This window comes from Trachurus japonicus, chromosome 1 (assembly GCF_045865225.1).
Source record: "Trachurus japonicus isolate A0001 chromosome 1, Traja_1.0".
Lineage (NCBI taxonomy): Eukaryota > Metazoa > Chordata > Actinopteri > Carangiformes > Carangidae > Trachurus > Trachurus japonicus.
In genome coordinates this window covers 22,375,555-22,403,403 of record NC_140907.1, presented here as the reverse complement: position 1 = coordinate 22,403,403, position 27,849 = coordinate 22,375,555, and the positions used below count along the sequence as shown (strand labels likewise).

General features: G+C 42.0%; 2 protein-coding genes across 2 annotated transcripts; both read left to right on the top strand.

Annotated features, from left to right (window-relative positions):
- Positions 1–1,108: 1,108 nt before the first annotated feature.
- pdcd4a (programmed cell death 4a) lies at positions 1,109–17,147 on the top strand. The gene is made up of 11 exons (XM_085780454.1): positions 1,109–1,161; positions 7,903–8,205; positions 8,451–8,548; positions 10,756–10,869; positions 11,010–11,231; positions 11,631–11,728; positions 12,209–12,323; positions 14,225–14,332; positions 15,322–15,432; positions 15,582–15,721; positions 15,943–17,147. The coding sequence occupies exons 1-11, from the start codon at positions 1,116–1,118 to the stop codon at positions 15,992–15,994; spliced, it is 1,407 nt and encodes a 468-aa protein (XP_085636580.1). The 5' UTR covers positions 1,109–1,115; the 3' UTR covers positions 15,995–17,147.
- Positions 17,148–18,475: 1,328 nt separating this feature from the next.
- mogs (mannosyl-oligosaccharide glucosidase) lies at positions 18,476–27,415 on the top strand. Its single transcript, XM_085780442.1, has 5 exons — positions 18,476–18,551; positions 22,449–22,812; positions 23,560–23,783; positions 23,968–24,161; positions 25,565–27,415. The coding sequence occupies exons 2-5, from the start codon at positions 22,464–22,466 to the stop codon at positions 27,333–27,335; spliced, it is 2,538 nt and encodes an 845-aa protein (XP_085636568.1). The 5' UTR covers positions 18,476–18,551; positions 22,449–22,463; the 3' UTR covers positions 27,336–27,415.
- The last annotated feature ends 434 nt before the right edge of the window (positions 27,416–27,849 follow it).

The window sequence follows — 27,849 nt, the reverse complement described above, 5'->3', positions numbered from 1 at the left end:
ATCTGACAGTGTTACTATGAAGCAACTGTTCCAGCTCCACAGAGATGAGTGGTGCAGATACAAAAAACAGAAAATAGTGTTAAAACATGGATTACATTAGGCTGTAGGCATCACAGTCGAAGGATAGTTGGCCTGTATTGATTTATGCAGTACATTATCAAGTGTGCTGCGAATGTAGCTTTACGGTTTTTTAGCAACATCTAGTGGTGTGAATTAAGATGACAAAAACACTTATGTGTACAGCATGTTTATGTGTCCTTTAAACACTGTCGTCATTGTATCTCAAACGCCTACACCCCCAATGTATATCAAACCTCTTAATCCTACCAAATAATATATTTATATATTTTTTTAAATAAAATGATCAAATGTTAGGCTATATTATAGCCTAAGTATCATGCTTGAAAAAAAATTAAATGTATCGTGCAAACTTGTTGCATTTTGATGTAATGAATTTTGAAAACTTAGAACATTAAAAATAATAAAATAAAACAGTAACATCTGAATATATGTCGTGTCCATTACAATAAAGTAGAGTAGTGAAAACATAGCCATATATTAAGGCATTTTTTCTCTCTCCCTGCTCTGTGATTGGTCAGAGAGGACCAGCACCCACCCCCTCCACTGACCACTCCCCATCCGCGCTTTCTCCACGTGACTTCGCTCGGCTCTCTCTCGCAAAGTTAAAAACAGACTTTGTTTATCTTGGTGGCTGTTTGCTGAAATGTCCTCTGACTAGTTTACCTGCCTTCCTCCTCCGTGTCTATCACCGCAGCGTGTTGTTGACTCGACTCCTCCCCGGCCCTGCACGCTGAGAGGAGCACTGAAACTATCGCATCTCTTCGCTTCACTCGTCAACGTTTCTGCTCTTTGTATCATTCATTTCATCGTGTTTTTTTTTGTTGTTGTTCTCTTCGTGCTGCACGAGGGAGAAAAGAAAGCAGTCACAGGAAGACTTGGAGTTTTTTATTTTATTTTATTTTATTTTTTATTATTCCCTCCTTCACGTGTCGTTTGTTAAAGACTGTTTAACGTGTGGCTGGTAGGGGGGATTTGTTGCAGTTGAAGGCAAAGGAGGAGCGCACCCGTCCGTGTAGGATCTTTAACCGAGCGCCATGGCGACCGAAGTGGATACGTGGTCCAGCGCTCCGCAAGCCGACGGTAAGTGAATGCACCGCGGCCGTCGCTCGCTTATATGTAGCCGCGCTTCGGTGCACAAGCCCCGGGGTGAGCGACCACCGTGGCCCCGCTGGCGTGAGCTCTCTCTCCCCCGAGATCCATTGTCCCTGCATGGGATGGGCTGCAGCGCCAGCCATGCTTCACCATGTGCTCCTGTTAAACCACACACACACATAGGCTACTCTCTCTCTCTCTCTCTCTCTTTCTCTCTGAACACACACCGACGCTCAAACTGGTGCAACAATCGCTGCACACTGACGCAACGTTGCACTTTCGACGTCGCATTTGCATTAAAACACCGACCATTTGCATTTATTTATTTATTTATTTATTTATTACAGCTTTTCATCTTAGCAGCTTTGACACGGTGTTTTTGTTGTTGAACTGCTTCCACATTTAACCCTTTCGCGTCTCTGATTGGACGAAGCCACCGTGCCTTACTTCCGCTTTGACAAGTCGTTGTGGTGTGCATTGTGCACACACATACACACAAACTGGCCTAGCTGCTAAACACTTGCAAAATGCACGACACAGAAAGAGCTGTTTTGGTTCCTGATTTTTTTTTCATGGGTTAGCCTATCTCGTATACACGCATATCCCCACTTTCCCTGTCACTCTGCCTATTAAAATCTTTATTTAAACCGGAACTCGGAACAGATTTGACGCTTTTATCCTCCAGAAATTCAGATTTCTTTGATTGCATGAATGCTTATAGAGCAAATCCGCGCTTTGTTTACTTTTCACGCAAAAAAACCAAAACGATGTGCGATATTCACCCCATTCTGTCACTAACACACACACACCCCTCAGTGTCTATGATTTAATGGTCACAACAATTGTACAATTTTTTTAATTTATTTATTTTTACCACGATATTTGAGCCCATGGCCGCACTGGGTTCCGTTTTCCTCTTCCCAGCCTGTCAGTGACGTCGACACGTATAGCCTACTATACGAGCCAATAGGAAAACCTTATATAATCTCTGCGCTGCTGTTTATTAGGAAGGTTACATAAGAAATATAGTTAGCAGGTTGTAATGTGTCAAAGTGGAATAACTTAATCTTGATTTGGAGCAAAATCAGTTAACAAATCACACTACAGTTGATTTACCTGAGGTTACACCGAGGTAAATCTGTGACCATGTGAGACACCACATGGTTTGTTCCATGCTTGTTATGGTTGCCTTCAGTGTGTGTGTGTCTCTGTGTGTAAAAAGCAGCACATATGGGCTTTCCTGCATGAACTTGACTGGCCTACTTTTCCTCAAGGAGGGTTGGCCACGCTTGATGGAGCAGCCTCTTGTTGATGAGGTGGTCACACACAGACGCTGTCAAAGACTCTATTGTCTGAGCTGGAAGACGAGAAAGAAACAAAAAAAAGACCAAAGACAAAACAATTCCCCCCATATGCTATGGGGTCAGCCTGCACACTGAACTCAACAACAGTCCTATGGGAAGTGTGTAAATATATATATATACGTAGAGCACATTATGGCTGATTTAAACATATATTGTCCTATGTAACCGGTCATCCAGGGGTTAAAGTAGGACTGCACAGTAAGATGCATATTGTGACTAATATGGCACATTCTGCAATTCTGATATGCGATTTCAATTACTTTGGGAATGGTCCTTTTTTTTATCTTTCCATTTTCACCCAGATGACATTATCAAGTTTATATGTAATATGTTGTGTCCTGTACCAAACAGACATGTCCAAGGCCCCTGTGCATTTTGAGAACATGATCAGTTTGCCAGGGCTTTACATTTAAGAAAATGCAACCTCCAGCGTTTTGGATATTGGATTTGGCCATATTGTGATTAATTGTGTACTTTAAAAGCCTTTCTGTATTTTCTATTTTAGGCTTCAGACTAGTAATTGCTATGAATCAGATTAATTACCAGATCTTAAAGTCATTTTAAGTCATTTAAGATTAACTAGTCTGGCTGGTGGCCAAAAAGCTCAGTATGAGGATAACAGAACAACCTTCAGGGAGGTACAAAGCTGTTGCACTTGAGCAGAGTCAGGATGAGGCTTTTCCTCTTTTGTTTTTTAGCTATTAGAATCAAAATCCTGAAAAATAAACTAAAATTCTTCCTTAATCTGTTTTCTGGGAAGATTTTTTTTTTTTTTTGGTGTTGTCTCTTGACGAATAACTTTAAATGAGAAATGACCTATAAGACATGAATCATTTTATGTTAATGGTCCTGCTGGCTTCTCAAGTGGCTTTTTCACCACTGACGATCTGTACGGACTGTGCAGGGTTTTGAAGCGACACAGAGCCCATCTGTGCTGTGATAAGTGCCCTATAGGATCATTCGATTTAAAACCCGTGCAGCGAGCGCCCCACCTGTGGGAACATTTACATAACTCCTCGGGTAAATGCGCATGCAAGAAGCCTGCTGCCATAAATGTCAAGCCAGATGTCTTTGTGGCCTGCTGAGTACACATTAGACTACGCTCTTCTTTTGTTAACTTTCCACCCATACATACATTCATGAAAACATGTTTGCACACACCATCCGTTTGCATTAAGTCGTTCAAGTTTGTGAAACCGAACAAACCAACCGTGCAGAGTGAGTGCTTTACAGTGCACCAGCGGAGATGATTGGTTGAGTATTGAAGAAGAAAAAAACAAAACAGAAAACACACACGCTATCAGACTCTTGGCCGTTTATCTGAGTATCTGTAATCTTTTGAACGCACCTCCCCTTGAACTTTATCTGTGCTGTTGCTCTGCAGCTATTGCAGACGGTGGTGACTCAAGAAGCAGAGTCAGCAAAAGTTTCCACTCAATGAAGATCTTTATTTTTCTCTCACTGTATAAACAAAGAAAAGAAACTTAACATTGCTCCATATGTTGCAGCTCATGAGCGTACATTTGTGGCCAGTGTATTCTGTTTTGTACAGTTTTTTTTAACAACTGTTCTATTTTAAGCACAAATCGCCCCTATGCAAGTTCAGGCAACGTATATGAAGCGTGTTTCTATGCAAAAAAATTTGCCAGCGTCTCCTTTCATTAGATGAAATGACAGTTAAACCTCTAGGACAACCACACCCTAGACTCCCTGTGATAGATAATCACCACCAGGACACATGCTGTAGAGCAGGGCTCATTTATCCCCTGTATCATTTTGCAGATGTTTATTTGGTCTTGCGTGTTTGGGTCAGCACTCAGCAGACAAGGCTTACTAGATATTTACCCCATTGACCTGTATTTAACCAGATTGTTCAGCTGAGATTTGAGAGTTTCATGGGAAAGCATGAAACAAAAATTAGAGAAGTGTGTTTGGGGGTGGGGGGGTCCCGCAAGCAAGCATTGAGAACAACATAAAGTTGTGTAAATGTACAGTTCCTGTCTGTTCTTGTGCAAACAGACGAGCTCGACAAGGATCTGTGCATGTTAGGTTGACTGACCCTGAATCTGAGCAGTTTGTGGTTTTGGTTGAAGTGGAAATTCAAAACGTATCTCTATCATCCCCCTAATGACAGGTTTCAGTTCTTACTGTAAAGATTTCCCTCCTGACCTGGTTTAACATGCATGGTAATACTGTGCTTTTCAATGATAGTTTGTAAACGTCTACTCTCCCCTCTCTCACTGAAAGACATCCACAACTTTAGCATGTGCAAGTATTTTTTAATTTATGTATTGCACTGGAGGATATTCATTTCCACATGCGCCACACATTTGTGTTAGTTGTGTATATGTGAGGTGATACAGTAATTGGCTTCCAAAGGAGTTGTGAGATCTGAAAATCCTGTTCACATGAACGCGTCAAACTAAATTCAGACTCGAGGCGAGCACAAACACAGCTTTCCAGTCAAACTGCACTAAAAGTAGAAAAACATATATCTGGAGTGGAACAGGACTTTAAAAAAATTGTGTCATGAGCGACAGATCCCGACGAAGTGACACTAACTTCTGCTTAGCCCACAGTTATATTTATATTTTTGGAAAACTAGGTCTACCCTGAGCTGAGGTGTGTGCAATCCCTGCTCCACTGACCTCCTTCTCATTCATAAACACCGCCGCTGTATGGACACCTAAAAACCAACTAGCTCTCTACTGCAGCTCAGGCTCACCGGCTGTGTGAGGCTCCCACGCAGCATGTAGGGCAGAGGTCCTCTGCTGGTCTTCATCAGCCTGTGTGCTGTTAAAAAAAACAACAAAAAAAAAACTGGTGTGCTGTGGGGGTGGTTTTCAAAACCGTCATGACAGCAGTGAGTGGTTTGATATTGGTGTTGGTGGCGTCTGGTTAAGGAGAGAGTGCAGCTTGATGCGACAGTGACACACAGACCTACTGTTGTTGAGCTCTTTTTTTTTTTTAGCTGTTACAATCAGGCTCTGCAGCGAACACACACACACACACACACACGGCCCGTGTTGCTGTGTTTTTAAAAAAGTTAGTTAGCCCCGGCTGAATTTTGTTTAACGCTTGTTTTGCAACTCTTGTCTTGGCAAACAGCTCTTGACTTTCTCTGCCCTCTCATTTTTCTGCTCTTTTCCAGTTGGCCGGTCGTGTGTTTTGGCTCACTGCCATTGGCTAGTTCCTAATTTACAGTGCTGGCAGGCCCCTGTGGCCTACATGAAGGGAGGAGGAGGAGGAGCAGGAGGAGGAGATGACACATGGCCTGCTGTTTACAGAGTTGTGAAGGCCAAGGGTGTGGTGCTGCTGCTGCTGCTCCTTCTACAACAGGTTAATTCAGGGGTGCGTCGTGTTTTTCGCTTCGAAGGTGCTTCCTCTCATTCTTGATCCGACTGAACTCTGCACAAAAAACTTTAGAGTTCTATTAAAAGTTGGTCGTAATCCAGTAGAGGCATGATAAAGAAGACTCCAGTCGCAACCATGTTGGTGTTTTCTGCAGCACACAAACTGCTGCTGCGTTTTTAGATTGTTAGTTTTATCTGTGGCTTGGACGTATTCCCCCTCTCCCTCCCTCTGTGTGTTTTCCACATCTCCTGTAAATCTATAGGGCCATAACTCCTCCAACTGCCATGCATAAGGGATCTAAGTATTCATTACAGCCTCAGACATTCCTCCACCACCTCCTCCTGCTCTCCTACAGCCCCCCCGTCATGTGACCAGTCGTGGTCCCAACCAGGCCATATGTAGTCAGGTCCACTCCGGCTGCCGCCAACAGATCGCGAGAAGACAGAGGAATAAAAAAAATAGTGGTGTCAGCATTTCTCCAGCATGTGCTCCACTTTGCTCCCTCCCTCCCTCCCTCCCTCCCTCCCTCCCTCCCTCCCAGGCCTGCAGCAATACTCCACCACCACCACTTGTTGTTGTTGTTGTTGTGTTGTTGTGTCTCTCTTCACCTACAGGAAACAACCTGAGATTTGATCTCAGTTTCTCTTTCTACCCACAGTAGTACATGGTAGTTAGTCATTAATTGTGTGTTTAGTTACTTGACACACTGACACATCTTACATCTGCTTACAGAGAGGGCGAGTGTTGCAACAACGTGTGAGTGTGTGTGTATGTGTGTGAACATTCACTGCCATCTTCCTCAGTGTTCAGGGTGTTTTGCGTGACCTTTGGCTCCATGTGTAAAACACGGCCATGACATACGAAGGCGTCTGTCGCACGCGCAGCCAGAACACACTGTTTTTACGCCCTGAGCTGCTGCTGTTGTTGTCGTCGCTGGAGTGTAAAGGTGCTAATGCACAAGATAATCTGTCATGTTTTGCAGCGCAGGTAAATCCAAGACAAACAAAGCCAATGAAGCACTCTGATTCTTTTTTGATTTAAGCAATAATATGCTGAACATAACTTTGTCTGTTCAACAGAATGCATTATTCTAAGTGCAGCTAAGCCACATTAATCAACCTACTGCATTTTCACCATTTGTTTAACTGTTATTGTTGGCAGATCCCTCAGACCTTAGGCTCTTTAAACAGCCTCTTGTTTGTAGATGAAGAAGTTGTTTACTACAGTTTTCACTATCAATTTTTCAGCAGCTATAAAAACGGCAGCCATGTGTAACCGACGCACAAGTGTAGATGAGAGAACATTTATTTGAATGTTTCAAAATGTTATCGAGATACAAGGATTTGGACAGGAAAATTTGCTAATGTTAACAAGCATTTGCATATTTTGACTAACTGTTCCATAAGCATTTCTTGTTTTGTGTGCTCAATAGTTTTCTTAAGTCTTGTTTGGAGTTTGTTTTTTTTACACATATTTACACTACCAAAACAAAATAGATGGACACTTCAGCATAACACTAATACATAACGGTTGGATATATGACACCCATCGCTCTTCAAAGTCAGAAAACTAGAACAATTAATGAAATATAATTAAAATCACAATATAGAGTATTCACATTGCAGGGACGGCTTGGTGTACAAATCGTCTTCTCCAGACATAAGTCCGACTTGTTTGTTTGGTACAGACAGAAAACAGAAAAAAATCAACATCATCCTTTAAATTTTGGAAAGCGACCGTTCCAGCTGAAATCATGACTCACATCGTAACTGACAAAATAATTCCACCTCATTTGTGCACTGGATCAGAAAATGGAAACAAACCCTCCATCCTGTTGCCACGAACTTGAAACAACTCTCTTGTTTAAACAACACTGTTTGTTGGAGTATTATTATGATTGACCTCACTTTAGTGCAGTTGTCCAATGGTCTCAAGCGACTTCAATAATTCGCAGCGGCTGTTACCTCTCTGTTCTTGTTGGTAAATCAACTCGTTTCATCTCTGATCACAGGGGTGTTCTCCTACAACGACAACCTGGCAGAAGCGACCCGTCCCTACAGCGATGACGACGACGCGCTCAACGATGCCGAGGTGAACGGCAACTGGACGCCCCAGGAGAAAGCGCTGCACGAGGCGCGCCTCAAAGCCAAAGCCAAGCGCCGCCTGCGCAAGTCCTCATCCCGCAACTCCACCAGCGAGTCCATCTCCGAGTCGGGAGAATTGGCAGGAAGCGACCCAAACAGTCCAAAAGGCAAAGTCAACACCAACGACCGCAAATCCAGGACGGGCAAGGGCAGAGGCCTGCCAAAAAAAGGTACAGCTGGCAGAACGGCTGAGGAAAAAGTTCAGCTCTGGGGAGAATCTCTGAATTCACAGACACGGTTCCTCTTTTTTGAGGAACAGAAACATTTACCAGATAGATCACAGGTTGAGCTGCCAGAGAGAGAAATGCTCAGGATCTGTGGTTTGTGCTGATTGTTGACAGTGCAGCATTGAAAGAAATGACTCTTACACAAGTGTGCTCCTCTTATGGCTTGTCTGTTCACTGGTTGTCTGCAGGCGGAGCAGGTGGGAAAGGAGTCTGGGGGGCTGCTGGGATGGTTTACGAAGATGAAGAACCTGATGCACGGGACCCTAACTATGATGAGTCTTCCCAGGTGGGTAATTTGACAGACACTCAGTACGTTTAAAAAAAAAAAAAACGTTTACATGCACTTCAGTTCACCAGTTATAGTCAGATTAAGGCCATAATACAAGTTTAGGATTGGATTTCTCCAAATCCGACTGACAAAAAGGTTGACCGGAAAGTGGAACATTTTAACCTGCTAAAACAACGCATATCACCACCTATGTTGAGGAATTCCGGTGAGATGCCCAACTCGAGATATGAACATAGCTCGATTTAGCTGTGCATGTAAATGCACTGTGTAGTGTCTCTTTTAGGCTCTGGTGGCACATTTAACTACACATTTATTTAGACTTAATTCAGTGTGGGAAAAAAAAATGTACAGCATGACAAACATTAAAGTGAGGGTTGGAACCAGCATTAATGACAATATTAGGGGCAAAAATGTAGTATTACTCTCACTTAATTACAGATATTATCCTGCATTGTTATGATATGGGAGATTTTAGAGTTGAAGTGGATGTCTTCAGATTGTTTGTTATGTCCAGCCAACTGTCCGAAACCCAATACGTTAATTTCACTGTGAGAAGAGACAAAGAAAACAAAGAAAAAAAACAACACTCGTCCTTAATTAGGAAGGGAACAAGGGAACAGTTGCAGATGAATGTTATGATTTCATCGTTTCAACACCACATCAAAGAAAAAACACTCTTTCTGACGTGCTGTGAAAAAAACACTAGCTTCAAAGCGCTGGCGCGACTGGAGCATCAGCAGTCTTTACGCACATCCTCCCAACAGTCGTTTTTTTTCCCCCAGTGATGAATAAGCGTCACCAGCACAGGTTAGTTCATCACAGTTGTTAGTCAGAGCTGCTGATGATGGCGCAGCCGGCAACCTTTTGTTCCAGAGGGGATCGCCGATCATAAGTGTGTGTGTGTGTGTGCTGCTGCTGAGACACTGGATAGAAAAGAAGCTTCGCCCTGTAAACAAGATAAAGGCCTGATAAATTACAGAAATGACTGCTTTGTTGTTATGAACAACAGAGCAATTATAAGTAAAATGATAAATTATGCAACCTTTTCTCCGAGGGGAAATGATCAAAGAAGATATTTCCTACTGCATTCATTGTTCACATGTTGATCAACGCGACACTGTCTTCATATCCAAAAAGTCCCCGCGATTTGGCCGAAGCTTATTTACAGCACGCCCACTCACATGCTCGTTTGATCCAGATGGCTCTGTCCCATCACAATCAACTGCGTTTTTCAATCTTTAACCCCGTTATCAAATCCGTGTGCGTGATGCTGTTGGCCAAGTTTGTCTATCTGCCGTTAATGGTCAGGCCGCGGCGGACTGGACGCAGAGTGGGAAAGCAGCTTCTGTCAGAAAAGGAGGCGATAAAGGTTTGGGAACGGCTCCGAAAAGTCGACGTGACTCGACCTTGAACGTTGCGGGAATGTAGTGGAAAGATGTCAGTGGGTTAAAAGGGAAGTAGGACAGAGTGGTACAAAGAACGTGGGACATGTGCAGACTGTTTGAATCGGGCCGAGGTTATCACCTGATGAAGGAATTTTGAATTGAATATGCTGTCGTTGGGTTGCTGAAAGTTTTTTTTATTTTTTATCTTGTGCCTGTACTTGGTCTGAAATGATTGTTTTTTGCTTTTCCCCCCATCCTCCTCTATGGTTAACAGTCATTTCATGTAACAAGGGCAGCAAACAGGAAGATGAATCAGCTTGTTGAACTCCTGGCTGTAATCCTCCTTTATACCTAGATTTCCTTGTTTCCTGTTAGATGAACCTGATTGTATAAGAGGAGGCGAAGACAAAAGAGTGATCAGAAAAGAAAAGTGTTTTTTCAGGACACTGAAGTCAGTGAAGTAAAATGGAATGTAGTCGGATTATTATTTGATCAGCTCTCCAGGTCGAGCAAAACCTCGCCACAGAGAGTCAGTCTGACTGGTTTCGACTGACATATCTGGCATTCATGCATGAGTGTGGAAGCAGAACAGAACAGAGAAGTTGAAGTTATTAGTTTGCTTCACTGAAAAGAAATGATCATGGCATGATTCAACTGTAGTCAGTTTTTACGTGATATTGAGTATTCAGGTGTCTAAACTTCAATGGTTAATGCTGTTGAATGCTAAATTCTGGATGGAATATAAATAAAATAGTTTGCAATGTTTGTGTACGTGAATGCCTTCTTCAAACTGACGACTGTGTGTCTTCTCATGGACAGGGGGACACAGTTTACGCGACAGTTGTGCCGGAGGTGGACGAGAGGGAACTGGAGAAAATGGTCAACCCGATTGTGCAGGAGTACTTTGAACATGGAGACACAAAAGAGGTCCAGGTAAAGGATTTTAAATAGATGAGTGGGGTTTACAGAGTAGATTATGTATGGGTGGAAAGCAGTTTACACGTACATTATTAATTCAGACTGGGAAGATGATCCGCAACAATCTTATTTTTATTTGTTCTTAATCTGATCAGATGTTGCTGAAGGGGCTCAACCTGGGCCCCCATAAGTACGAGTTCTCCTCCATGGCCGTGTCCCTGTCACTGGAGGGCAAAGCCAGCCACAGAGAGCTGACCTCCCGCCTGCTCTCTGACCTGTCAGGCAAGATGCTGTCGCAGAGCGACATGGGCCGAGCCTTCGACAAGATGCTCAAAGAGCTACCAGACCTCATACTGGACACACCGGAGGCTCCACAGGTAAAACTGATACACAGGGGAGGAAGGGGTGCGGGCAGAGCCACAGACATAAGACATGAGACTGTTTATTCATCCCACACATGGGACATTTGGTTGTTACAGTAGCATACACAGTCAAAAAAAAATATAATAGATATAAAACAAACATATAAAGCAAGAGAGAGATGTATTTAAGATAAAATCTGACACGACATGCATTAAGTAGTTTTTTTTTCCCCCATGAAATCCGGATGTTGGTCAAAATGTTTTTTTTATCATAGTAAACCTAGAGGTCATCTTCGTAGTTGTTCTGAAGAGTTTTCCTCTGTATCAGTGAAGTGGCACCATATCTGCATGTTGTCATACTGACAACACGTTGGACTTGTGATGTAGTGACACTTGTATGTTTGTCTCTTCCAGATGTTAGGCCAGTTCATAGCCAGAGCCATAGCGGACCACGTCCTCCCCATGTCTTTCCTGGACTGTTACAAGGGCAAAGTGGACTGTGATCACGCCAGGTGAGTCAGTATATGCAAATACCTGCTGCTTACTCCCTTAAATACGAGAGCTGTAAGATTTCTTTTTTTCTTTTTTTCTTTTTTTTTTACAAGCTCTTAGGTTCTTTAAAGTGAATATCTGTTGTTTTTTTTTACAGTAAGATAAAGATAACAGATGCAGCAGAAACACATTTTGGCCTTCCTCCTCCGCCTTGTGTTGAAAACAGCTGCTACTTTTCACTTTCTTTAAAGAGGAACAGATGTCTTCCTCTCCTGTGGTTCTGTGTGGCTGATGGATAACGTTTACGTGAATGAAACATCTTTGTTGTGGTGCTATCTTGGTCCTTTTGGACCTCCGTGCTAAATTGGGAAAATCCCCGCAGCCATTTATTGTTTTGTTTTTTTCAGTTATCAAACATTATGTAGATACACTGCCCATTTTTGATCATATGAAAGTCATCTTTTGGGTGCGGCTCTTTCTTTTTTTTCTATCTTTTCCAGAGTGGCTTTAGACCGCGCTGCTGTGCTGCTGACCATGAAGAGGAAGATGGTGCGTTTAGACAACGTGTGGGGTGTGGGTGGAGGCCTGAGACCTGTCAAACATCTCGTCAAAGAGGTAAGCTCCGGCCAAACAGGAAGAGTCCTGTACGTTTTAGAAACAATAATCAAAGAAATCACTAGCTCTTTTCCATATTCAAAATAAAACAACCCAACACCTGAGGCCGCAGTGTTTTGCTACTTCTTTGTTGGCATTATGTAACATAAGCAGAAGGCAGAGTTGCATGCTGGGTAGAGAGCAACAGGCTGACCCTCTGCTATGTTGCTGTGTCAGCAGCAGGGCACTCTTTCTCTCCACAGAAGTAGGGAATTGCAAAAAAAACGAGGGTGCAGGAGATGACCGACGGGGATACACACCCAAACCTTTAACTGACACATAAACTCTGCACACACACACACACACACACACACATTTGCGTCCCACGTGTTTTTGCCTTTTTGTCTTTTGTTTACAATTATTGTTCCATGATCTGGATTTTCTGGAACCTGTCGTGCTAATGTGGGTGTGGATGGTGTAGGAGTTTTCAAGAGAGCTGCTTGAAAAATTATCGAGTTATGCAACCTTTTTAAGTGAATGAGAGAGTGGTCTGTCGGGGCGTCCTCGCTCCTGCAGCTCTGTGTGAGCCTCAGTAACCGCCAGACCCTCAGGCTCTCCTGTCCAGTTTTGATTTCCTGCCGGCTTGTGCGCAGCCTCAGGGGAGCATCCAGGGCCGGAGGAGGCACAAGGCCTCTTTGACTCTCCGCTCTCTCCCTCTCCCTCTCCCTATTGTCCTTGCGCAGCCTCTTCCAGTCTTTTCACTTTCTTCATCCTCCCCTCCGTTACTGTCCATAATACATTTCACTCCTGTTACTGTTTTTAATGCTCAGATGGCCGCACATTCCCTCAGCTCAGTGAATTAGACCCGGAGTTGACTCAGACGTGTTGGTTTAACTGAGAGGCTTTTGCACTTGTTGCATCAATCACGCTCCTCTCAAATCCCAAGTGGAGTGACTAATTGCTCCATAAATAGGTTTAAGTAAAACAGTGCATACAGCTCAGCAAGCGTGCCTGAACCAAGACTAGTAAAAAAAAAATGAATCAGAGACTAAAAGATTTAAGTGCAAGCTCCAAACTGAAAGAAATGCTTTCATTTATTTTATTTTTTCCTAACTGACTTGAAGTGCCAGTTATATCAGACGTGTGTGCCAGGTTCTGTTGCCCAAGGAGGTCAGGTTATTGCTGGAGAAAATCCCTTCATACGGTTTGGAATAAAATACCTTTGAGGGACAGGCTCTTCCAGGTGTTATTCAACTCTGTGTATTCAGTCCTGTGAACATAAACAGATGTTTGAAGTTTTTTTTTATTCATTATTTCCCAAACACTGTAAATTTGCAATATCCAGGAAGGCACGACCAAGAAACTGACCTTTTAATACAGTGTTATACCATCAGTTATCATGCAATAGTTATCACACGTTATTAACCAGACATTTTAGCTATACTGTCTGTTCTGGCTCAAAAGCAGCTGTGAATGGACTCTGCAGATGTTTCAAAGGAAAAGCCTCACAGGGGTGTGAAAGCTTCCATTTGAAATAAATGTGGGGAATAAGCCTCGTAAATACTTGAAATATGATTAACAGAATGTATGGCACATTGCTTTTGTACAAATTGTTCTTGCATACATGGCTCCTGACTTACATACTCATCTAAATGTAGTTTTCTAAATGTGGCTCAATGCATGTTTGACACCCCCACCAGCAGCAGCATGAAAGGAGAAGACTGTATTTCTGTCTGTTACTATTACTATCTATCTGTCTTTGCAAACACAACAACGCCACTCACAGATGTTACAGATACAGAAGTCTTACACAGCTTTTACCTCATGTAGTTTTTGCACACATTGTTTGAACCACAACCTAGAAGCAATGATGGTAAAAGCTAGAAACAACTGTGGTTTCATTTGTTTGTGTTTGTTTTTAGATGAACCTTCTGCTCAAGGAGTATCTGATATCAGGAGACGTGTCAGAGGCCGAGCACTGTCTGCGGGACCTGGAAGTCCCTCACTTCCACCACGAGCTGGTCTATGAGGTACTGCAGTCAGGCTTAACATTACCTGGTGTAAATAAATACAAGTGCAGAGAAGTCTTGAGTTTGATGTCAGATTTCTGCATGTTTTTCCCCCTAATTACAACAATAAGATAATTAAATCATCAAAGTGAATGTTTTTCTCTCTTGTGCTTCAGTCTTGTCAGCTGATGAGAAAAACCGAAAACAAATCTCTTCAGCGAGACTTTCATTTCTCTTTTCTGCCAAGGACAGTGTTTGTTTGGCAGCAGCTTTCTCTCATTTGCATTTCATATATTATTAGCAAAGCTCAGTCCAAATCAATCAGTCTAAAAATGTTGAAGCACATTGCATAACATGGAGCTGTCTATCCTACGTACAAATGTAATTGCTGCTGTCGTTGTTTGCTACAGTGTGTTGCTGAACTGGTTTTGTTTGTGATGATCCTAATTTTAGCAAATAAAACTGACTTTCAGTTACTCTGGCCTTTTTAAGACCAAAATCATTTTGTATGTTATCTACTCATGCCTGCTGTAATACTGGTCACTTACCAGGTCCTCTGTGTACATACACAGTTGACACAAACTAGACAATAGGTTTTTTTTTCTGTAAATTAGATGGGGAACAAATTTATACAAAACTGTCAATGTTTGTATCATTTCATGTTGTTAGCTTTTACTATTATTTCATACTTTCAATTGGATTATAAAATCTTGTCACTGTTTTAAAAACTTAAATCTTTAATGTAGTTATTGCTAAAGTGCAATATGAGAACAACAAAGTCATGATATGGGTCTTTCTTTGCCCTTACCTTGTCCTAACTCATGTCTCCTGGTGAACATCCCCCATGTCGGTCCAAACACTGCCACCATGTGGTCAACGTACAACTCTCACATGTCTGAAAAGAAAAAATCCATCTCAGTCGTCAGTTCCACCAGTATTTGACCTTGAATTGGAAACGTGATGCAGATCATCGCTCTCTGATACATGACGTTGTTGTCATTGTTTTTCAGGCTGTAGTGATGGTGCTGGAGTCCAAAGGGGACACTGCCAGTCATATGATGATAAAGCTGCTGAAGTCCTTCTGGAAAACAGGCCTCATCACTGTGGACCAGATGAACAGGGTCAGTCTCTGTCCCTTTTTTTGTTTTAGCTTGACTGAACTTGAAATATCTTCCTTCATGAGAGAAAAGATCTAAACGAAACCGAAAACCAATGAGCATTCAACCAAGTCATAACAGTATCCCTGTTTTGTGCATTGTTTTTCATGTAGGGTTTCCAGCGCGTCTACGATGAACTCCCTGAGATCAACCTCGATGTGCCACATGCCCACTCCATCATGGAGACCTTTGTGGACCTCTGCTACCAGGAGTCTGTCATTACCCAACAGCTGAGAGATGCTTGTCCCTCCAGGTCAGTCAGCAAGTAATCAGCACTTAAAAGTTTGCTATTTTCCTGTGTTGTGTGTTTTTGGCCATGACAGTAAGGAGCATGCTATAAGATTTTAGCTACACAGATAACACAACAGCATGATCAATACATTGTTGGTTTGAACAAGATTTAGAAAAATGAAATATACCATCCTGGGTAACAAAATTATACTAACGTGTCTCAATCTTTATTTTCTCCACCAGAGGGCGAAAGCGCTTTGTAAGCGAGGGAGATGGAGGTGCGATCAAGAACTAATGTACAGGAGGAAGAGCAGAAGGGAGGAGAGGTGTCTACAGGTTCTCCCTCTCCGTTTACGCTCCAGCACTCTGCTCTCTTGAAATGCAGCGTGCTGGCAGTCTAAAGTTTCCTTGTTCCTCTCCTGATAATGTTGTCATTACACAAACCAGCGTTGACGTTCGGTGAAAGCAGACTGAAGAGTGGCGTTCAGTTCCCTTCATCTTGTTAATCACTGTTTTTTTTTTTGACATTTTTTTTGTAAGAATATTCTTTATTTCTGGGGTTGATGTTCCCCCCCCGTTGCCTCGATCTTTGTACCTGTTTGTCAAGAATAATTCAAGTCAGAGCTGCAGAAGACAGACAGGAGGGCAGGATGGGTTTTTGTCGGAGATGAGTTTTGGTGGTTTGTCTCTTGCTTTGCTTCACCTGTTGCCACATCTCAGTTTTTTTTCATGTTAAGCACTATAAATGGGGAAAAAAGCACTTAAAAGAAAGAGCATACCATACCATCAGTGAGCACTTAGAAGTTTAGCTCAAACAACAAAGATCTAAACCTTTTTATTTTCTGCTACAAATGATTTGAAGTTATTTCAAGGCTGCCATGCTTTGTACCCTCTGGTTCTGTTGATCTCTTCATGAACAGTCTTTCTTTCATTTTGATTCTTGGTCTCTGAGGCCACATCTTCCCTTTTGTACAGCACAACAATTGGATCAAGAGGTGTTTGGGCACTGTTTGGGTGTTTTCTTGCATTAGGGCGAAAATACATTGGAGTTCCTTTGTGGAAAAAAAAAATGGGGGTAATGTGTGTAAAGACCATTAAACAAGCGATATTTTGAGCACACTGACTTTGCTTGCAGTTAATGAATCTACAGCCACACGGTCAGCAGTGGATTCTGGACAGGTAACCTTAAATTTAAGTCGACCTTGCTCTAGAGAACATAATTAATCTGGAAATGTTCTTTAAACATGGAATCTGTTTAATATGTCAATGACAAATCTGGAAATGTTCTTTAAACATGGAATCTGTTTAATATGTCAATGACAAGGCAACTCTGACATGTTGGGAATATTCAGATTTTTCTGCCACTGTCTGTAAAAGTTTTACATGTTGACCAAAGTTGAATTGTGGATAAGAAATATATTTCATTCATTAAAAAAGGCAACAAAAATGGAGTTTGTTTTGTTTTGTTCCCATGTATGCAGTATTAAGCAAAGAGTAACCAAGATTGCCCCAGGGCAAAAGTAGTAGAGATATACTGTGCATCACTCACATCTGTTGATTGGAGTCCAGCTGAAAGCTTCTCAATTTCCATTTTCTCAGACTATTTATCAGAGCAGGTGTAAAAAAAAAAAAAAGAAAAGAAAAAAAGTTAACTTAAACGTGGAATAGAAGTAATGTTCTTCTTGTCACAGTGAATCCAGGGGGGGAGCTCATTTGATGGACATATTTTTTAGATATCAGAATCCATGCGTGATGAGTTTTGTCAATAACAGGTTGAAATTCACAAGGCCTATTTTTTTATGTAGTCAGCAGTATGAATTTTACTCATTTGTAATGCTCCTATAATGGTGGATCCATGGTATCTGTCGGACACATTTCCAGCTGTCAGAATCCATTCCTCCTTCAGACAATGGGGACTTAAGGAATATTAGGCTGAAATTCACATGCTAGAGGTAGACAAGTCAGTAGCATGAATTCACCCATTTGTGATCTTCCTGTCTTACTGAATCAAGGTGGAAAGGTATCTGATGGGCGCTTTCCTATCCGTGAATTCTTGGAATAGCAGGCTGAAATTCACAAAGCTTACTTTTATTAAAAGTCTAAAAAAATTGGCATTTAAACTGTTGAGTTGTAAACCCATAAAAAGTTTTTACAGTTTAAATGCCATTTTTTTTTTGTCATACTAAATCCAGGGGGAATGATGTGTTTTCAATCAATCAATCTGACTTTATTTATGGATCTATCTTATTGTCTTGTATTCCTGCAGTCATATAGCGGCAATAATGTCCTAGAAAATAAGGTCATTTTCTTTATTTCAATACAATATACTTCCCTCTATAAAGTCATATTTGCATTCCCCCCCCCTTCTCAGTCGCCTTAATTTGTGTTGGACACAATGCATAGGGAAAATTCCCAGGATAAAAAAAAAAAATCTATTTTCAAAGGAAGAAAATCAAGGTGTTTTTTTTTTTTTTTTGCAGTGCTGTGGTACAAAATACTCTATATCAAATAAATTACATATGAGGACAAAAAAAATGTGGTGGCGAACTTGGTGAAATAACTGTTCCTGCATAGCAACCGAAAATTCAGGTCCATCTAATTTAAAGAATATGAACTTAAAAATCATTTACCTCTTTTTCACTGATGGTAGGCAAAGATGGCTTGTTCCCATGGATGTATGATAGGCTACTGGTCATGCTTCCCCCTATGTTTTTGCCGACAGTCCGTGAAGGCAGCACGGCATTACGAGGCGCCGACGGAGTAACACGTCAGTGGAGGCGGCACTGACCAGGAAGTAGCTAGTTTGCTAGCAACGGATAATGAGCAGCTGAGTATTTCTTGTATTTTGGCAGGTCAGTAATCGTTTATTCACAGTACAAATAAATTAGAACTGCGTCGTGGAGGTATATTGTACCATCTGCTGGCTATTCAAAGCTGTGTTACATTTCGACAGCCGGTCGGTATCGTTAAAACTGACGTTAACGTGTTGGTACGACTAGCGTGCAGTGTGTAGGCTACGTTGCTTTATCTGGGCGTTGTGGCGGGTTTCCGGCTGAATGTGCTGTGGGTGAAACAACAGGTGCCTGTGATTTTAACTGGAATCACTGTCAATATTGAAGGTTTCATTATTATATAGTGGGCGTCGACATAAGGAACATATTTTCATCACACACACTTACCATGCACGGGCAGCTAGACTGTCATGTTTAGCCTGAGGCGTTTGAGGACGCTCCATAACACACCACAACACACCACAGAACTGATACAGACAGCCCCCCCCCCTTGTGTTAACAAATTATGCTGGTTGTTTTTATCTTGCTTTGAATTGGAAAGGTGCCACCACTTGCCTGTTTTATGGGTGTACTAGGAGTTAGCACCATTGCAGTCAGTCTAATTCAGTGCTCCTGCCATTAAACCAGCACCAAGTAACTTTTCAACCTTCATAAAATATTTTCATAACTTTTGTGATGATACATCGACTTACAACAAGTTGAATGACACCTCTGTCATGGCCTGAGGGGGTCTGTATCTCTTTCTCTGGCACTAAGCAGCTTTGAGGAGCATGGTAGGAACCCTGCTCTCACCTAAGTTTCACTTTCACTTTTGCGAGTCACAACAAGGAGGGAACAGGCAAAACGGCACTTTAGCAATGGATTATGTTTGTGTTTTCACTTTGAAATGATCCACTGGAAACAGAAACTTAGCCTAGTTTTGATGTCTTCTGTTAATTTTAATGCAGGATATTTACAGGGCTTCACGCTAGTGTTCATGGGAAATGGAGTCTTCCTTCAGGCAAAACACTACCGCTTTGGTCCACAGACGCCACCAAACTCAACCAAAACTGAAAGTTCTTTAGTACTGCTTTAAAGTAGAGCTGCAACATAGGAAGATTAAAAGGTTGGTTTTTATTGCAGAAGAAATACGAACATATCAATTACTTGCAGTGTTTAACATGCTATTTGTCAGAATTTGATGCTTGTCTTTGTCATACATGACAGTAAACACCTCTGGATTTCAGATTTCAGATTGTTGTTCAGACAAAACAACATTTTAAGTTGTCACCGTCATTATTTTCAATAGGCTACAGTGTCAGACAAGTCAAACATAAATCAATCTGTCCTCATTGTTATAGGCAAGAACTAGACTGATAAATTGGCAAGGCTCATAGACTGTGGCCAGGCTGCTGTTCAGTATTTGCTGAAGTAAGAAGGTCTCACTGTTAAGAAATGTCAAAATAGATTACCATCCATTACCATGCAGGGGTTACGAGACAAAGAGTCCCTGAGTGCAGGCACCTGAATGCTTCACTGCGTCTCACTGTGGTCATTTTGTGCTTATTTTAACTCGTCTTCTTTTGGTTGTTTACAGGTACCTTAGTTTATCTTTACTCATTGTGAGCATTTTGTGTCTTTATGTGGTGGGTGTCAAGTGACTCCAGTTGTGCTAATTTTCTGATTCCTTGTGGTCATATGATTGACTTCACAACAAGTCGTGTTAGCGGTCACTTGCCAGAGTTAAAGGCCCCTCCTGACAGACCCTGTGCCCTGGTAGACTACTCAGTTATCCATCAAAGTTGAAAATGTATCTTGCTAACAAAGAAAATTAAGGCAAAAGACAAAAGGATCTGTATCTAGATTGTTTAAGGATGTGGTGGGTGTTTGGGTCAGTGACAATTATGGTTTGGCAAGATGAGCATTTCAGAAATATCTTTAAAGGGACTTGGGGCAGGATCAGGAAATAAGACTCATTAGTGACACAACCGCTGTTGCGGCCATGCAGCCATCAGCCAAGCCGGTGCGGGAGCACGCATGAACTCTTCAGAGCAGTGCAGCTGATGTGGCTGTATTCGAAACCGCATAGGCTTACTGTTATGTTGCAGACAGTATGCAAATAAAAGCACAATCTGCAGTATGAGAAAAATTCCCGGATGTTGTACTGATTCGGAAAATATCTCTAGTGTGCATCTAACCCATGGATGTACTGTATTAGATCCATGATCTGACCAGTCTACATTGTGTACTTTATCCCACAATGCAATGCGCCCCTGACCTCTGACCAAAGCTGGTTTAGAGTAGTGAAGTAGCCTATCTTTGCCCTGTACCGTAACCATGTTATGTAACAAAGTAAAATAAAATAAAATGTGGCTGATCGGTTCATTGTAAAACATTTATTTATTGATGTAAATGTGGTGATTTCTGTGCATGCAGAGCCTCGAGGCAGCGCTGCTCTTCTGTCCAATCACACCCGAAGCTTCACTTTTCATTCAAACAAACTAATGCAACTGCCACAGTTGTTAGTTTTCATCAATGAGACCAGCATTTATCTCTCAAAAAGAATTTAACCAGCCGGCGGTAAACCTCTAAAAACCTGCAGATAAGTTACTCGGCTTGTTTCTCTGACGACGGAGGTTGATCAGCTCAGGAGACAGCTGCTGCAGCCTCTGTGACGAGCTGCTGCTCCCGGCCGCTGCTCCCACAGTTGCTCTGCACTTCAGAAAACGTTGGAGCAAATCTCCTAACAGGCGTTATTTGGATCACTCTCTCGCATGAAAAAATATAAAAACTTAATAAAGTGACGTTATTTCTTTACTCGCTGTTCACCTGACTATTTACTGCAAGACCTCTGCCAGTCGCAAATCAAAGCCTTCGAGGACACGCATTCAGCGTCATCTGACGTCATGTCTGCAGGACTGCGCGAGAAATTATGCAGCACACAGCCTGTTAAAGGCAGTGGAGAGATACGGGTGGGCTCATTCTTTTTGGTTTGGAACGCTTCATCACCCATTAGCATTAAAAAACGTATGTGTATTTTTTCATGAATCCTGCCCCAAGTCCCTTTAAAAAATGTTTTAAAAGCATGCATCAGACCCGACGTTACACCTTTAGTCATTTCATTTTAAAATCAAACATGACAGGCATTACCATGCAAACATACTTTTTAAAATAAATATTCATTTTTATCATTCATATGGATTATTGATGTTTTTCTAGGGTCATACCATTTGACATGTGAACTTACCAAACCTGACCAAACCCTAAAACGTCAATTTATGAGTCATAAAGAGCTATTAACCTTGTCATGCAGCAGCTGTGATCATCAGGGTCGGGTCGTTATACCATGTCCTGTCACATGATTCCCCAGTTTAAATTTCAATATATAAATAAATTTAAGATCATCATGCCAAACCAGTGATATGATGTTTTATTTAGAATTGTAGTGTAGTGTGTTGTTTAAGTTTTTGGTGCAAATGTTCATAGTTACATCACTTGTGCAAGTAAACCATATGGACACAAAAAAATTAGTGTCAAGTCATTGACCTGTTTACTGGCCTCCTCAAAATCCAGTAATGTTTGATATTCAAATAAATGGACAAAAACAGACAAAATATTAGAAAATGTGGTAAGTATTGCACAGTGCAGCTCTACAGTATCACAAACTGCAGCATCTGAAATGACCATGAATTGAACCAGATGATTATAGTCATATTATCGGATAATAAAGCTTGAACATTTTCGAGTGGTATGAAAAAACCTTGCTTAAGAGCTGTTTGCATTTTATTCAGATAAAAAAGGTGTTGTATCTCATTGTAGTTCTCCAGAAGTGCTGCATTCATATGGGATATCTAAGGTCAAATAAACATTTGATCCTGTTGTTTAATATACATTGTTATTTATGTAATTTGCTCTGTCCTCATAAAAAAGTGTGTGCATAAGAAGGCACTGATTGATGTTTCTCCTTCTTGTCTCCAGTTTCAGAAGGGCAGGATGGGCAGGCAGAGGAAGAGGGTGGTGAACAGTGAAGCTGCTCCCCTTCCCAGGAAAGATGAGAAGCCCCCTGCATTTCACCGAAAGGAGAAGAAAAAGAAAGTTGATATCGGCAAAGTCTTCATCAACATCTCCATCGGCCTTTGCATATTCAGTCTGATCTGGTTCTTTTATGCCCTCTACATGCGGTCCAGCTTGGCCAAACGGGTGGTGACTCTTCATCCATCACCTTCTGTCTTGGATGTCAATAGCAGTAGTTCTAAAGTTTCCCCAGAGAGGTTCTGGGGGTCGTACAGGCCGCAAGTCTACTTTGGCATGAAAACTAGGAGTCCCAGGTCCATAGTGACAGGTAGGCTGATGCATTCTCAGTCGAGCTGAAGCTGATAAGCGCAATTATGATGGGTTTATTAAAGGAAAATATGACAATGACATGACATTTCTCTGATGTGGAAATACAAGAATAACTAAATAAATAGATATTAGAATTAAGATAAATATTAGAATAAGATAAATCAAATGAGTGAGGACATCTTTCCTTTCCTGTAACTGAGTGTTGGTGTGTAGGGTGTGAAACTTGGTGTGTGGTTTGTGCTTTATAGAGACTTTATATAAATGTATGGGAGAAGGTGGTCAGGAATATCAGTGAAATTGTTTACAAACCGCAGGGATATCAGAGGACCTCTGTAGCTATTTCTTATAGGTGAGTGCCTTGGAGTGGAAAATACAAAAGACGAACACAAACTTTTCTTCATTGATGATATTTTCAGTGTTTCATTGCACTAGATCAGACAGGGACAGGGTGGGGAATAAACTCAGGCACTTGTCAATTTCAAGTCAATTATGGCCACAGTTCCTGCTACTATTTAGTCTTTCAGCCAATTTGGATGATTAGTATTACTGAGTAAGCACCGGTGCACTGGTGGTCTGAAAACCCAGTTGGTAACAGTTGGTAACTTATGTGATCAGTTGACTTAAGAAATTAACTTTTATCTGAAACTGTTGACAAGGATTTTAAAGCATAATTTAACAGCTTTATATGTGCATCATCTGTGGTATACAACCAATTTCACTTAACTCCATCATCATATCTCCACAGGTATGATGTGGATGCGCCAGTTTTCCGACATGGACATAAACTTGAGGCACACCTGTGAGCAGGGGGATCGTTTGCAAGGATATGGCTGGCTGATGCATGATGGTGTCACCTTTGGGGTCCAGGAAATCCGAGACAACAATTTCACCCTTACCACGGAGTTTGTTAAGAGAATGGGAGGGGGTCACGGGGGCGACTGGACCTGGAGGGTCACTGCCAAACAGCATGTGAGTTCTCACAGTGTGTATGTGTAAGATTTATTGTAGATGTTCCCTTACATGATGTTGACTGTTTTTCATCTTTTTTTAATCAGCTTTTGCCTTGGATATTGCAGTCAGCGGTTGAATTAAATGTCTTTTGTTTGAAATATAAATGATTCTAAGGAATAATTCTTCTTCCTTTATCCACCAGAGCTATACCCCTCAAGCACCAGTCATCTCCCTGATGTTTTATGCAGCAGCAGACACACAAGGCTCACTGGAGGCTCACGTGGAGGAGAGAAACCGTCTTGCATCCATCACTGGTTCCTCAGAGGAGCTTGGAAACTTTAAGATCACCTTCCGAAAGCCTGTTACCGGGGAATTATCCAACGCTAAATATGCAAGGTAAATTAATAAATACTGGAGTGAATGGTAAAGTCAGCAGGTCTTTCCAAACCAGCAAGAAACCAAAGAAACCAGCAAAGAAAATTGACGGTTAGGACTTCACTTCACAGCAACAACTGCCTCAAAAAAATTGCTAATAAACATTGTAGAGAGACAGAATATAATTTTTACTTTTTTGATCCAAATAGTTTAATTATCAATCCATCAATTAAGGGAGAAGACATGTAGGCAAATCTTGATAGAAAGGGAAGAAGACATTGTGATAATATGATGATGATGATAATAATAATAATAATAATAGTCATAATAATGTACAGGTGGTCAATACAGTATGAAACAAATCAAATTTTCATGTCAGAAAATCACTGAACCCTAAATGTTACCCAACTACACATCATTAGATTACCAATATCAGATGTGTAGCCTTTTACACTTCGCATTTTTGGATGATATTCAGTAGTAATGCCATTATGTGTTGTAGTGTGATCCTGCAACACTATGGTGTGATCCAACAACACTGGGGTAAAAAAAATGTAACCACTAGGTGGAAGCAAAAGCAGGACTTTCTGCCTTTGTTCTATGAATTCCATCACTGTTGTGAAATGGATTTTATATATACACATTCATGCCTAGAAAGCATGTATGTATTTGAAAAGCCAAAGAATACCAGACCCTTTACTTAAGGGCTCTAGTGTTTTCCTGCAGCTGTGTTTTAATCATTGAAGGCGTTTATCCACCTCCAAAAAACTGTTGTGGCACTTTTTGCATAACGTGGATCTCTGCAGGGTGTCTGCTAACAGTATTCAAAAGAAGCACCAGTATTTCACAACTTTGTGAAGGGCAGAGAAGACCAGCATAGCAAAAGAGAAAGGTACAGTATAAACAGGTAGAAATGATAAGAATAGGCTTTATGCACAGCTCCACTACTTCCTGAAATAAGCCAGCTCGTTTATTTCCTGTCTTACATTATTGGACCAACTGATTAACCCAGGTGTGCCTGACCATTGTTGTGAGGTCAGACACACCTGGATTAATCAGTTGGTCCAATAATGTAAGACAGGAAATAAACGAGCTGGCTTATTTCAGGAAGTAGTGGAGCTGTGCATAAAGCCTATTGTATGAATTTTGAGTTATCGTAGGAAGATGGTGGATGATGTGGTGTAAGTGGGAGAGACTAGAGTTTGATTTAACTGTGACCAGTCACTTTATTCTGAGTCACCGGTACAACATGAGACAGCAAAGGCTAAGATACAGTTAGCTAAGGCTACCTAAGCATAGCTAGTTAAGTGAAGATCACCTGTACAGCAGTAGCTCCTGTAACTATGCTAAAACGATTTGTGTGGCTGCTTGTTTCATAGATTTGAAAACACAGAGCAGTTAATAATAGTCTCTTAACTTTTCAGTTACAACTATCTCCAGACGGTGTCTCCTGGCTTGGAGAAGCTGACTGACATTGTGAAGCACAGTCTGAATCGCCGGTTTGTCTACAGCCATCCCACTGGTGAGAAAAGGCATTACATTGCTGTAGACACCTACAAGCCTCCCCATCACCAAAACCAACAGAAACCTGCTGACACAAGGAAAGAGGGTGACTTTGTGGTTCACCAGGTAACTGTCCAGATGCCATTCCAGATTGAAGTTCTGTTTGAGTCTGCAAGTTTCCACAGTCGACCAAACCAACTGGTGGGCTCTGTTATGACCCAGGAGCTAGAGAGGAGGAAAGCTGAGTTTGATGCAAAATTTGAGAAGACTTTTGGACTTGAGAGCAAAGGATATAACCAGGCACATATTAGATTTGCCAAAGCAGCACTCAGCAACATGTTGGGTGGAATGGGCTACTTCTATGGTCAGTCAGTGGTGCAGTCAGCCTACAATGAGTACCCGCTCCTATACCCCGAGGGTGCTTTGTTCACTGCCGTACCATCACGTTCTTTTTTCCCCAGAGGATTCCTTTGGGATGAGGGCTTTCACCAGCTGCTGCTTAGTAAGTGGGATCCCCAGGTGACAAGGGAGGCTATTGCCCACTGGATAGACCTAATGAATATGGAGGGCTGGATCCCGCGTGAGCAGATCCTGGGGGATGAAGCTCGCAGTAAGGTCCCAGCTGAGTTTGTGGTTCAGCGGAACGAGAATGCAAACCCACCTACTCTTTTCTTAGCTCTTCAGGAACTTATTGAACAGCTCTCTGCTAACCCAGACAAGGCGGCTTTTCAGCCCACTTTGCCGTTCCTCCGACGGATCTTCCCCAGATTGAAAACCTGGTTTGAATGGTACAACACCACGCAGACAGGACCTTTACCCAACTCCTACCGCTGGCGTGGACGGGACAAGGACACCAATCTTTTCCTCAATCCCAAGACCTTGACTTCCGGGTTAGATGACTATCCTCGGGCCTCACACCCCTCAGCAGATGAGCGCCATGTGGATTTGCGCTGCTGGATGGCCTTGTCCTCAAGCATAATGGCTAGTGTAGCTCGGCTTCTTGGAGAGCCCTATCAGGCCTACGAACTTACCCACCAAGTGCTCGGTGACAACAACCTGCTGGATGAACTCCACTGGTCAGAACAACTCCAGGCCTTCAGTGACTTTGGCAACCACACTCAGGCTGTGTCCTTGCAGCAGGAGAAGGTGTATGTACCTCCCGGACAACCTCGTCACCAGTTCCCTGTGGCTCGCCTTGTGCGCTCAGTCCGCAGGGCCCCCAAGCTACAGTATGTTAATGCCATGGGTTATGTCAGCTTGTTCCCCTTCTTATTGCACATCCTCCAACCTGACTCACCCAAACTAGAACATATTTTAAGAGACATGAGAGACTCCAACAAACTCTGGACACCCTATGGCCTGCGTTCACTCTCCAAGGCCGATCCCATGTATATGAAGCGAAACACAGAACACGATGCCCCCTACTGGAGGGGCCCAATTTGGATTAATCTCAACTTCTTGGCAGTGAGAGCCCTCCATTACTACAGCAACACGGAAGGGCCATATCAAGAAAAGGCAGCTGCTCTCTATGAGGAACTCAGGACTAACATTATCAATAATGTTTATAGACAATATGTAGAAACGGGATATGTCTGGGAACAGTACAATGACAGCACTGGCAGAGGCCAAGGAAGCCACCCCTTCACCGGCTGGTCAGCACTGACAGTGTTAATGATGGCTGAACAGTACTGATAGATTTCATTTCATGTTTTAAAAGGTACTGGCCGTTATTTATCTGGATGGGACTGAACAATACCATGACCAGAAATAGAGTTTGACTTGTGCGGTTGATAAAACTTATGATCTTATTTCCACAAATGACCTTTAATTAAAATAACAGGTTTCTCACAGGTGCTCTCTGAAGGGCAATTTCAAACAAGTGTAAGTGCAGCTATCCTGACTTTGCTGTATGCGTTACTAAGCACTGTCTAGTGCTTCAGTTATGTACTTAAGATGCATTTTAATTAATGAACTCATATTTCCTTCTCATACACCTTCACATGTCTGCACATTCACTGCAATCTTTAATTTGAAAATTGAAGAATGGTATACTGTTATTTAGAAAGCAGGAAATTGGCGGTCCACCTCACTGAGGGAGTATTCATACTTCACCACTCTATGTGAAGACAGTTCTTAACAGACAAGGAGCATATTGTGCTTTCATTTAAACAATAAGGGACTTCATTGTAACATGTGCCATTTTCTC

Excerpts from the sequence above, each read along its gene's own strand:
- pdcd4a (XM_085780454.1), top strand. The coding sequence starts at position 1,116 with ATGGCGACCGAAGTGGATACGTGGTCCAGCGCTCCGCAAGCCGACG. Across the intron at positions 1,162-7,902 it reads CAGCGCTCCGCAAGCCGACG|GGGTGTTCTCCTACAACGAC; the intron begins GTAAGTGAATGC and ends CTCTGATCACAG. Across the intron at positions 10,870-11,009 it reads GAGACACAAAAGAGGTCCAG|ATGTTGCTGAAGGGGCTCAA; the intron begins GTAAAGGATTTT and ends TAATCTGATCAG.
- mogs (XM_085780442.1), top strand. The coding sequence starts at position 22,464 with ATGGGCAGGCAGAGGAAGAGGGTGGTGAACAGTGAAGCTGCTCCCCTT. Across the intron at positions 22,813-23,559 it reads TCCCAGGTCCATAGTGACAG|GTATGATGTGGATGCGCCAG; the intron begins GTAGGCTGATGC and ends ATATCTCCACAG. Across the intron at positions 23,784-23,967 it reads GGGTCACTGCCAAACAGCAT|AGCTATACCCCTCAAGCACC; the intron begins GTGAGTTCTCAC and ends TTTATCCACCAG.